This window comes from Coffea arabica, chromosome 3e (genome assembly GCF_036785885.1).
Source record: "Coffea arabica cultivar ET-39 chromosome 3e, Coffea Arabica ET-39 HiFi, whole genome shotgun sequence".
Classification (NCBI taxonomy): domain Eukaryota; kingdom Viridiplantae; phylum Streptophyta; class Magnoliopsida; order Gentianales; family Rubiaceae; genus Coffea; species Coffea arabica.
Genome location: NC_092315.1, coordinates 8,515,174 through 8,528,094, shown reverse-complemented (window position 1 = coordinate 8,528,094; position 12,921 = coordinate 8,515,174). Strand labels below are relative to the sequence as shown.

The 12,921-nt window shown below is 35.0% G+C and overlaps 2 protein-coding genes across 2 annotated transcripts; both read left to right on the top strand.

The window, feature by feature from the left end:
* The first annotated feature begins 391 nt into the window (after positions 1 to 391).
* On the top strand, positions 392 to 5,427 carry LOC113736380 (heat stress transcription factor A-5-like). Its single transcript, XM_027263318.2, has 2 exons — positions 392 to 772; positions 4,011 to 5,427. Exons 1-2 carry the CDS (start codon positions 530 to 532, stop codon positions 5,232 to 5,234), a joined length of 1,467 nt encoding a protein of 488 aa, XP_027119119.1. The 5' UTR covers positions 392 to 529; the 3' UTR covers positions 5,235 to 5,427.
* A 4,319-nt stretch (positions 5,428 to 9,746) lies between these two features.
* LOC113736902 (protein RALF-like 24) lies at positions 9,747 to 11,596 on the top strand. The gene is made up of 2 exons (XM_027264103.2): positions 9,747 to 10,342; positions 11,158 to 11,596. Exon 1 carries the CDS (start codon positions 9,911 to 9,913, stop codon positions 10,298 to 10,300), a length of 390 nt encoding a protein of 129 aa, XP_027119904.1. The 5' UTR covers positions 9,747 to 9,910; the 3' UTR covers positions 10,301 to 10,342; positions 11,158 to 11,596.
* The last annotated feature ends 1,325 nt before the right edge of the window (positions 11,597 to 12,921 follow it).

The following is a 12,921-nucleotide window of genomic DNA, read 5'->3' as shown; positions in this document are numbered from 1 at the left end:
AGATATTTTGTTTTTTCTATTTTATCCTCAGAAAATAAAGATACAGTATTTATAATTTTCTCACAATATGAAAAAAGTTTCAACAAAAAATAATTCGGTGATGCTTAAGTATATTTTGTTCTGATATAACTAAAAGAGACTTTTTTTAAAAAATTCTTATTCCTAAAAACAAAATTGGTCTAAATATGAATTTTGATTCATCTTTTTCCCATGGAGATGGATATAGAAAAAAAAATTCACCAACTAAAATTTGATACCCAGAAAACAAATATATATATATAAATAACCCTTTTGAAGTTATAATCCACAGCCAATTATGAAGGCGTGTACTAGTTATTTTATTACAAAGGTCCACGCCTTTGTTCCAAATTGACAACTCATTTGCTGACTATTCTCCGAGACTCTTTCCAACCCCCAAATGAATGTGGCCAGCACTCCGTGTCCGTTCCCATTCAAAAAAGCAAACCCCAACAAAAACCTTCTCCATCAAAATCCCATCAAACCACAACCAATTTCAGCAAAATAATCAATGGAGGCAGCTGCTGCGGGTCTGATTTCCGCCCCAGGCGGCGGAGGAGGAGCTGGGCCGGCTCCGTTCCTGTTGAAAACCTATGACATGGTGGATGATTCGTCCACAGACGACATAGTTGCCTGGAGTTCGACTAGAAAGAGCTTCATTGTGTGGAACCCACCTGAATTCGCCCGACTTCTCCTCCCTACTTATTTCAAGCACAATAATTTCTCTAGCTTCATCCGCCAGCTGAACACCTATGTATGTATGTTCTTTAGTTGATTGAATAGATTACTTGATCATTTCTATATATATGTATTGATTTTGGAATTTTATTAGTATATTTTTGTTTAATGATTGAATTGATTACTTGATCATTTCTATATATATGTGGGTTTCTTTTTTTGGGTCTAGTGTAACCGAGGTTAATTTTGATGGATTAGTAAAAGGAAAAGGATGTCTCTTTTGGGGTATGCTTGGTTCTGGATTGATATATATATATATATATTTTGGTTGATGTGTGAATTTTTAATGTTGTGCTGAATTTGAAAAGGGAGGACTTTGTGTGATATGGGATATTTAGATTGTTTCCTATATGAAGAAGGCTTTCAATTGAGTTAAGGTGGAATGATTGGGAAATGTATTGAATAATTGGTATTATTGGTCTGTATGTTTATGACCCTGTTGGCATTTTGGCACTGCACTACTTTTTGTGGGGCTTTTTTATGCAGGCGGTGATTAGCACTCGGAAAAGTCAGTTTTTGAGTACTAGTTTTTGTTAGAGACATGGAAAGGAAGGGTTGCTAAATTAAACTCTCCGCCATGGTTAGCAATATCAGCCAATTCCGATACGACTCGGCCGAGTAGTAACCGGAACAAAGGGGACCGGTACGATACCGATCCCCTAATCGCAGATAATACCATATCTGTGGCGACTCACTCTAACTTGGCCAATATTGGCCGATTCGATTCTGTGATGCATGGTATCAGCTGATATATCCGAGTCAACTCCGACTCGGATATTTACTCAGATTGTGTCTTTTTTGGTATTTTCTGATTTTAGTAATTTTTTCAAAATTTTTGGAAATTTTTATGTGGTATGATGTGCGTATCATCCGATATTCAACCGATATGCCGGGACGGATGTGGAACAACCGCGACCACGACCCGCGACGGCAAACCATGCTCTCCGCTATTGGAAGTGGGTTTTTGTGATTTCCTTGTATTTCTTGGTGCTTAAATTTTTCTGTTGTGATCCTTATAAGACATGGATGATCCAAATCAAATCGTGATCACCTGGCTTATTAAACTTAGAAAGATCTTATACAGCAGTATACTATAGTGGCATCACAGTCTTCAGTTGTTGTCTTTGGCATATTTAAGGAGATAATTTTTTTCGCACACATAGTTAAGGAGATGTAATGAGTTTGATTTGACAATACAGATGAAAAAAGTTAAAAGAAGTGCATTTCTAACTTTAGTTTAGTCCCTAAGATTTAAAAGGAAGTGAGTGTGACCGTCAACATTTATAAGGCATGTTTGGCTGTCTCTTGGCTCATATTCTATCAGCTATAGATCCAAGAAGCACTTCCAGCTGACATGGTTACTAATATTCTAGGATATGTCAAAACCCATGATTCTCCTCATCAAGTTCTCACTTTAATTTTTGATTTGGGACGGTATGCTTTACGTGTCTGGTAGTTGTTGGAGGATGCGTCATTCCCACTTTTATTGTCTATTACTAACTAGGCAAGGTTGCTGTGATTTTCCTACTAGAAGAGTGTTCAGATTAAAGGCCGTAGGAGATGGTGTATGACTTTTTAAATTCTGATGAGTTCTTTGTTTTATTTCAATGTATCAAAACAAGATTATAGAAAGATTCTAGGGAGTATTTCAGCTATTTTCTGTCTAATTTTTGAGATGATAAGAATGGGACATTGGATCTTTTGTCTAATGAACTAGCATTTTAGGTATTGAGATTAACATAGCTGCCTATGTTGATCAGCTGACTTGTCCTTGAGCTGCATGAACCCCTTGCATTCTTTCTCAAAGTTAAGGAGCTTTTGCTCTCTTTTTTGTGTATAAGTGCTCTTCCTGTAGAATGTATTCTATTGGTTTTTATCTCCCACAAGTCTGCACATTCACTAAAGAATAGATGGCAGTTTTTTTATTGAGTTTTATCTCCCTAAATTGTTGAAATGAGTGGGAAAATGCGGTAATTGAGTCCATGGTTAACAGTGCCATTAGAAGATTACAGAGTTTAAAGATTTTATATAAGACTAGAAAATGGATATTTAGCCATTCTTTATGTTCCTTCCTGTTTACATTTTAAACTCATTAAGAAACTACTCTTCACCAAGTTTCAATCTTGTCACTTGCAAACAGATACATTCACCATTCCAGCGTTCTAAACACTATTTCCACATGAATGACTATGTTAGTTGCTAAGTAAATAAGCTAGGAGTGAACTGCAGAATAACCAATTACCCCATCATCACTTTGGTCATGCCTTCCAACATTCAGTATTATCACCACCCTGCTGTTTAGTACTTTAAAGCTCTCTACTCTCAGACATTGAGAACTCCAATGGTGTCACTATACGATGAAGCATTTGATCAAGTGTTTTTGTTACATATTTAGGATTTATTTGTAACTGATTGTTTTCTTATCTTTTTTCGTGAAATATTGTTTCTTGCTTTTGTAGTTATTGTCACATGAATGAAAAATTGCTTCAAACTTTTCCTCTCTCTTAGTTTTATTCTGCCATTAATGCTTAATGGAGGAGTTTGAGTTTTAGTTGTGCATAGCTATTATGATTGATGAAATTTTATTTGAATTTTGCGTATGTATTAGAAGTAAGAAAGAATTTTGCTTTATTATAATATATCAAAACACAGTTGAAAATACCATGGTTGAGATGGGGAAATATTTCTTCACAAAAAGGGATAATGGATCAAAACATGCTAAAGGAAATGTTCACCAAAGAAAACAGAAGAAATCCAGAAACTGAACGAAATATCTGCAGTTGAAATTGACAGACAGAGAAACCTGCTAAATATGTGTGGATTAATTGTGGCAAGTATACTTTCATGGTTTATGGTTAACTGCCCAAATAGCCAAAAAAATCCTGTTCCAGTATACACTAATTAGAATATCTGAGTTTTGTTGGTATCTTATTTTGGCCCCTCTCCCCTCCTAGATATGTAATTCTGTCCATTATCTGAAGAAGAAAAATAAAAAGGACTTTTGTAATAGTTTGTCTGTGTTTTGGTTTGGTGAAGCAGGATGTTACTTGGTTTTTCTAGTTAAGTCTCTTCTTTTACACACAGATTTGTAAAGCTCACAACATAAACACCTTGTAGCAAGTGGTATTGTAAAGATACAACTCAAGATGGTTTTGTTTTATGAAATAGTTGGTTCTATTACTTAAATGGCCCTCAAATCTATTGCATTAATAGTTTTCCATGTTTATTGTGTGAAATGAATGATATTAATTCAGGGATTCCGGAAGATAGATCCTGAAAGATGGGAGTTTGCTAATGAAGAGTTTGTGAAAGATAAAAAGCATCTCCTTAAGAATATTCATCGTAGAAAACCCATTCATAGCCACAGCAACCCTCAAGGTACAGTGGTTGACCCAGAACGGACAGCTTTTGAAGAAGAAATTGATAAGCTATCACGTGAGAAGGCTGTTCTTGAGGGGAACGTCTTAAGGTTCAAACAGCAACAGTCTACTGCAAAAGTCCAGCTAGAAGATCTAACTCAACGCCTAAGTGGCATGGAGAAAAGGCAGGATAATTTGCTGACCTTCCTTGAAAATGCAGTTCAAAAACCATGTTTTGTTGAAATTCTTTCTCAGAAGCTTGAGTCTATGGATGTTTCAGCATACAATAAGAAACGAAGATTGCCTCAAGTTGATCAGACCCAGTATGTTCAAGAAAATATGATGGTGGATGACCATAGCAGCTCCAGACCTGAGTTTGGTAACAATTCAATACCTCAGGACTTCTGTAATAAGCTCACATTAGAGTTGTCACCGGCTGTTTCAGATATTAACTTGCTCTCACATAGCACGCAAAGTTCAAATGAAGATGGGGAGATTTCACCAAAGAGGATATCTGAAGGGTGGCCAAAAGATGTCCAAAAATGTGGGGAAACACTCTATGCCCCTGAAACTCTAGACCTGTCAGATACTGGGACATCATTTGGCTTGAAGGTGGATTCCCCGTTGCCACATAAAGCAGCAGATGCTGAAAGCCCTCAACTACATTCCTTTCAACCATGTTTAACTTCTAGCGAAGATGGTGATGGTCACATCTCCTGCCATTTAAACCTGTCTTTGGCTTCTTCTGCATCGCCAATTGGCAGGAGTCAGTCTTCAGCCAAGGTAGACCATGTGGTTGAGGAAACTGGTAAGTCTTCAGAGGCAAATTTGAATGCTGATGGTAACGAGGCTGATCTCAGTATTCCCATGGAAAGCAGAAAACATCCTGATGGGGATACAACTTTATCTTCCTCGCAGAACAAGCAGCAAGGGCCTGCTACTCAAGCCCGTGTGAATGATGTCTTCTGGGAGCAGTTCCTTACTGAAAAACCGGGCTCCATGGATAATGAAGAAGCAGGCTCTAATCATAGGGCTAGTCCACACGATGAGCAAGAAAACAGAAAATTAGGCCGGGGATTACCACGAAGCATAAAAAGTGCTGAGCATCTTAGTCTTTAGTGAGCGCCAAACTTATGACTGAACTCTTTGGGGTGTACCTAACTTTAGGTTCTTGTCATGCTTTGAATAATAGATCTGGCAGCCATGCAGTACGTTTTGTAAAATATTTTGTTCTTGGTGCCTAGGTTCTGTCTTCTTTGTTTGTAATGGTTCTTTGAATGATAGCTATACAATAAATCAAAGGGTTGACGCATGAACCGTGAAACAAATAAAAATTTTCAGGTGTCTAATTCTGCTGACTCCAACCCATGGTCGTAAACTTAAATTTTCATGTTCGTTGCACATATATTTCTCAGTGTTTTCACAATCTCCCTAAAGCATGTGCTGGCTGTCACACCACGGTTCCTCATAATAGTTACCTAAAACTAGGAAGAATAAGTTTTGACCACTGGGTAACGGATATTAAACAATTACCCATGAATCTCCTTCGTAGTTTCATGATCAAGTTTCTGTTCTCTTGTAATTGGAAGAGTAATAATAGGGAAGCTAGGGATACCCTGGCCTTCTGCTGGTGTTCCATCTCGTTTCTGCAGATTCTGCCGTCACTCATCCATGCACCAACCGAACACAGTAGTTTGATTCGCTCCATCAGAAACTACGTTTGCTGTTTCCAGGTCCCATTGTGCTGCATCGCCATGTTGAGTTTGTGCATCGATATTTCTGTTTTTCAGTTGGCTATATGACAATTAGATTGTTTATTACGCTAAATGTACTGCCTGACAACAAATTTTTTTTCGTCCAGATGGGTCGTTTGTGATGTCCAGAAAGAAAATAGAAGTGAAAATCTGTTGAACTTGGGGTAGATGTTTTAAGAAAAGTAGCCAAAACAATGTTAACTAAAGCTAATAAAATGAAACTTATGTCGTACTTAATAGCACTATACTAAAAAACTATTTCAAGAGGTTGAAATGTTTCCCAAGATTAAATAAGCCTTCTTCTTGTTATGAACAAGAAGGATCAGAGCTAGCAAAATGTTGCGTAAATCCAGCAGAGAATAGAAGAAGAGGAAGAAAAGAGTTGACAGGAAAGTTTCGACTGTAAACTCTGAACCCACACTAATTATCAGTCTAACACAAACCCAAATAAAAACTAAGCATTATAAAATGATGAGAAATCTCTTTGATTTTCTAATATGGAAAAGATGTTTTGAAATAATTATTTATTTACAACAGATATATGGCCTATAAATGCTTACTTTGGATGCTGCTAATGAAACAACAGTTGCAGTATAGGTACATTTTAAGTTTACTTCACAGAGAATCATGTTTGTTGCTGCCATGCTCAATGTATTGAATATCTAGAATCTGGATATAGGTGGAGTTTCAGTTTCTCCATTGTTGACCACAAATCTCTCTCCAGCTGCAAGTGTATTGCTGCTCATAATTGGCAAATTCCAGGAATATGGGAGACAGTGAGGCTACTGCTTTTTCTCCACTTTAAGTAGAGATCAACATTGCAATTAAGCAATAAAAGCTGTCAAGGACAGCCACCCAAATTGTTGAAAACACGTTATTGTGTGTTGACTGATATGTTCTTCTGGCCAGAGGAACTGTTGATTTTCTTTTCAATTTTAGCAATTGCTTGCCTCTTGTATGTTTGGTGGCTTTGCTTTCTAACTTTTGCTAAAACTGGACGGTGGCCAAAATGGGAAAGACTCGCTGGACAATATCATTGCTTTGCACTATCTTAGGTGCAAAAGACTGGAAGAAAGTATTTACATAACAACATCTACTCATTCAGTTTGAAAACGTAAAGTATTTTATATAACATGGTCTACTCATTCAGTTTGAAAACTACGTCACTTTTTCCATTGCCAAGAAAAGGAAAAAGAAGCAAAAGAAAAAATTTTATATTTTGTATGAATACGTTTCTCGATCATTTTTTTATCTCATATATATTAAATTGTTACAAGGCATTTTTTATAAAAATTCTAGAAAATTATCAATTCAAACGGGCTTTTAGTTTTGACGACATATAGAGTATCACGAGAATATTCTTGATTGTCGAATGAATCGGTTATGTATGAATATCAAATTTTTTCAAATAATATTTCGCTTATATTATAAACATATTTTTTAACTCATCATTTTATGTTTCTAATTACCTTTTATCTCATATATATCACATCACAAAAGGTGCTACAATAATTATTCTAAATAAATATTTCAAATAATACTCTTGATTTACGAACAAGCTAACTATATAAATCCGGTGCAAAATAAAGCATTTGATCAAAGAGCATGAACGATTAAAAAAGTTAAAAACATGGACTTTTTTATAAAGCTAAGAGAGAGGCATTTATTCTTTTTTCCGACTCAAAGCAATTGACTTTTATCGAATGAAATAAACCTAATCCCAGAGCTAATACCAAAAGCCGGCAACTCTTGGTATAGCCCCAGGGACTTATCTACCCAACTAACCCGACCCCCCGACCCCGAGAGGCATTTATTCAATAGAGTAGAATTACATGCACTTCATTATGAAGAGTCTTCTAGACGAAATATTGTGTAAAATTTCTTCGCAAATAGTAACATAAGTTCGGCAAAAGTTGGAAGACCGATTATCTAATTAATGTTTTAAATGGCCTGTCCAGGCGAGGTGTGTGTCGTAAGGCATTCTTGAAGGAGTTCCCCCCCCCCCCCCCCCCCCCCCCCTCTCTTAAAAATGTGTTTTCAGATTTCAATTTCACTTTTGATGTTTTTAATTTTTTTTTTTTGGAACAAAAAAAAAACCTTTTTTTAGTGTAAATAAAAAATTTCAAATTCGAGATATTGTACTTACACCCCTTCTCCCATGCCACACAACTCATCCCTCTCCCTTTGTCTATGTTACTTCTTTGTTATTAGATTTGCATTGAAATAAATTAATTGGTGGCAAGGAAGAGGCTTCATTCACCGTAATTTGTATTTTAACAATCATAGTAGTCATATTTAATAAATTTCAAAAGAATTGCAATTTGTGGGTGAGGACAGTGTTAGACAAATTTTATATGTTTTTATTAATTTCATCCCTTTTTTTGTATTTATTAGTGGTCATCTTATAATTTTTGTAATTTTTGATATATTTAAAAAATCAAAATATATGGAACTTGCCCAAAAGTACACTAATAAGAAGATCATCGCCTTTTTGTTGTCTTCGCTATTAATACACTGATAAGAAAAACCTCATTAATTTCTCTCTTTTGGATTGCCATTTTTTGAAATTTTATAAAAAAATATACTATAGTGATTTGATATATATGAATCAAAAAGATGATTGAAAAATATATTCATTGAAAAACTTTAAAATTTTTCCTTAGAAACTAGCAATCCTAACATTTTTGTTGTCTTTTTAGTACTACCTTATAGTGATTTTTACTTTCAATTAAACTTACATTTTAATTCTTATATTGTAGTAAAACTTAAAGGCCCCGTTTAGGTTACTGTGCTTTTGATAAAAAAGCACTTTTAACTGCTAAAAGTACTTTTAAATTGTTTGGTGAATATTATTCCATATAATTAGAAGTTTAGTTTTTAATGTTAGAAGCACTTTAAGCAAAAACTCAAATTTGGTACTTTTAGAGTAGCTTTTGTGATTTAAAAATAAAACATCAAAATTAATTATTTTATCCTATATTATGAACCAAATAAAGAAATAAACATTTTAAAATTTTTTCAAATTATGCATTATCCAATACAATAACTATATATTGACCTATGTCTTCAAACAATATATTTAAAAGTATTTAAATAGTTTATAGTTATTTTTATTAAAAGTTTTGTTAGGGAAATACTTCTCAATAAGTTACTATGACCCCAAACGGGTCCAAAATCTTCAATATTATGTCATCATTTTTTTTTTCCAAACGATAATAAATTATGTCATCATTTACTTACATATAATTGACCTACCTATACCTTAACTCTTGTCTAATTCAAAACTTTTACGAATTACTGAAGTGCTTACTTGACATTGATAAGCAATCGTCCCACATTTCACGAGACTAATATTTAGCCATCGGTCAATTATCACTTCCAAAGGATATGTTAAATAATCATGATAATTTACTCTTGTCAATTACATCCTGTCAAATAGTCTTTTTTTTGTTTGGATACGAGGTTATTTGAAATATTTATTTGAGATAATTACTGTAACATTTTTTGTGATGTGATGTATGTAAAATAAAAAGATGATTAAAATTATATATATATACATATATATATATATGATACAAGTAAAACAAAATTTAACATTTTTTTTAAAAAAAAAATCTCGTAATCCAAACACATCCGGCCAAAATTTCATAGTTTTCATATAAGAAAACGCATCTTACTTTCGTAATATGCTTTGATTGGTACTAGTACATCATGCGTCAAATTATTACGGCTTCGACCACTAATCCACCAAGATTATCAACAAAAACAAGCCAAAATAATGGTTGTGTGTCAACGTCATTCGCCCATGACTCAACAATAGTTGCGTATACTTAGTAGTTGACGTAGGTACACACTGTTCACTGTGGCCACTGCCAACATTAATGTCTAAATGCTAATGTCTGCTTTACTCATCTCTGACTGCCATGTTATAGAAATTGAAATCTCACTTTTCTTGCCTCTAAAAAAAATCTCACTTTTCTTAGTCCTCTCTTCTACTGACAAGAAAGAAGAAAAAATCTAAAACAAACTTCAACCCACAAAATGCTCAAAACTCAGCAGCACCCCTTGAATACGCTCATTTTGGTAATGCTAGTGCTTTTCTTGGTGAAAATGTGTTGTGGGATGTCAGTTTTGGACCTGAATTCAATGAAAAATGGTGAGTTGGATGCCATGGTGAAAAGGGCTTGTGCTGGAAAGATGAGTGATTGCCCAACTGTGTCTCTGGAGGAAGAGGAGGAGGAGATGGATTCTGAGAGCCACAGAAGAATGCTGCTTATGCGGAGGAGGTTCATAAGTTATGATACATTGAGGAGGGATTTTGCTCCATGTGATAGGCCTGGTTCTTCATACTATAATTGCAAGGCTGCTGGTCCAGTTAACACTTACAACAGAGGTTGTGAAATTATCACAAGGTGTGGTAGGGGAGATTAGTATTAGACCTCTAGAATGGAGGATGCCCGTGGAATTGGTAAAGTAAGAAATTGGTATTTTATGACTTTCATGTCTAGTAAATGTTGGTGGGTTCTGGTTAACTTTGATTTAATGATCTCTAGATAATGATCCTAATGTTATATTCCACTTGGAATTTTAAGGAGATCCAGAGCTTGTTTTGGCTCCTAAAATGGTGGCTAAATGCCTTTGGGGCTATTATATTGGGTTTATCCTTTTATTGAGGGTTATTATTTGAGGGTTTCGTTCTCTTATGCTCGGAGTTAATATTCTGGAAGATTAATTAACATGGAATGAATGTCTTAGGTTAGATATGCGTAATAGTAGTACAATCCCTTTATGTATGATGTCTCAAATAAGTAATGCTTCATTGTACTCCCCAAAAAGGGTTTAGCTTAGATCAGGTCTTTATTCATAACTTCTGAGTAACTTAATGGTATAAAGTACAGAGCATAAACGAGAGGTAGGTAGTTTTGCTTGCTCTTCTATGTTTTCTACATTTACTTGAGCAGTTTGGCTGTTAAGTCAGAGAATTAAATTTCTGGCCAAATCTGGATATTATATTTTTGTTTCTTGGTTGTGCTTCAATCTTCGCTTTCAGATAAACCGATTAACTTCTTTTAGAACGATAAGATGAATGCCAATTTCAGTTCCAATATCCAGATACCATCCAGAAACTTTAATGTGCCTCTCGAAGGATGAACGTGTTATCTTAATACAATAGTTCTGGCAAATGGTTGCCAAAGAATCCCGGATTATCCATATCGACATGGCATGAACTTTTCTTCTTTTAATATGGTACCTTGTTTTATTATTGCTGTTCTTCACATTATTTTCAGGCCTAGTTCAGTAAGAATGGAGAGCAAATTGATGACATAGGAAAGATATTACTGCTTTGAGAGCAAAGAAGAGGCAGGAGCTTGCTGATTGCTGTTCTCTATTATATGTAACAAGTAGTATCCCTTTTACTGAAGAGCTGTTTATTTTGGATCCTACAGACATCAGAATTGTAAGAATGCTGGAATCATTCATGCTGATTTTTTTTTGTTATTCTTTCTTCCTATCTCTGTTTCCTTCCATTGTTTATTATGTAGCTAATTTTGAACAAGGTTTTCGATAATTTTCTTTTTTGGAACCTTTTTTAGGCCGCATTGTGTGTGTTGGTTTGTAGTAGACTTAGCTAACTGTTGCTAGTAACCAAACTCTCAGTTCTTTATCACTGAGAATATACTTTTGTTTCAAGTTGGAAGTAGATACATTCATTGTTCTGATGACTTAGCATTCACTCTGTGAAATGCATGATCTCATTGTTCATTCTTCATCACTTCAGCAGTATTCTGAATTACTGAATTCTGTCTCTAGTACTATCCTATCTTCCTCTCATTTTAATTTGGTTCTCTACTCGAATTTATCTTTCACATATATTCCTTTGCACAATTCAATGACTGAAAAGCTTGTTCTGGGTTACACCGTCTGATTCTGAATACGATGCTGCTTTCCTAGCAATGTGTTCATTTGAGTACAGAATAGGAAAGAGAAGTTTTCTGCAAGTTGCTTCTCGGATATTTGTTGTTATTCCTCATCTCTGAATTTATTTGACCTCTTGTTTGCTGGTTCTTCTTGTTTCCTTCTGTTCTTTTTTCGTTTTGGCGAGTCGGTCTTTTTGATTTAGAATCTGTAATACAATTTCCCATAAACACAACCTATTGGTTGCTAGCTTAGAACTTAAGATCAATGTCGATGATCTATGAGGTTGGAGCTGTTGACAAGTTTTCAGTGAATCAGCCCATCACCTTTGTTACTTTGAAACTTTTTCCTCCAAAGTGAGAGTCCCTTCTTTTCATTTTTCAGTAGTAGTATTTCCACCTATCCTTCTCTACAGTTTGCAAGATCACTACTTCAAAAACATTCTTCCATCTTCAAAATTTTTGCACTCTATCAATAGCTGTATTATGATATCCAAAAGAAGTCCATGACTAGTGCTGCAACTTTGTTTTACTATTTAACTGTCTGGTGGCAGTTGTTATCTCTGTTTGGGGCATTCATTCATAGCTTGTCCTTTCACATTGATAAACTTTGCTCCTACAGGCTGTGATTTGTACAATCATAGCTGAAATTTTCACTCAATCAAGGCCTATAAATAGGTAAGCAGCAGAGGAGATTCAAGTGCTGAAATTTTCACTTCTACAGGCTGTGATACTCAAGTGCTGATGCATTAGAGCTTTTAACATTTTCGAACTTGAGAAGCAATAGTACACTTCTGAACCTCAGTTTTTGTGACTGATGATTCTCTCTTTTCATTTGTGCTTTTGCCTTCTACCTGAGAACCCTTAAAACCTCTGAAAACAGAGGCTTTGTTTGGCAAGCAAGTTTTTGGCCAAGTTTACCTGCTATAAATTTTTTAACAACTTTAGCTACAATAACCTCAAAAAACTTCTTTAAAACATCCAAAAATTTACATACTTCAAAAAATTTTCTACAATAAATTTTTACAGGAAAATTTTAGACAAACATCCAAAAAGATGTCGGCAGTAAACTGCAGTAGCTTAATTCAGTACCTTAAAGTCTGTGCTAAATGTAACCCAAATGCAAAGCCAAATCAA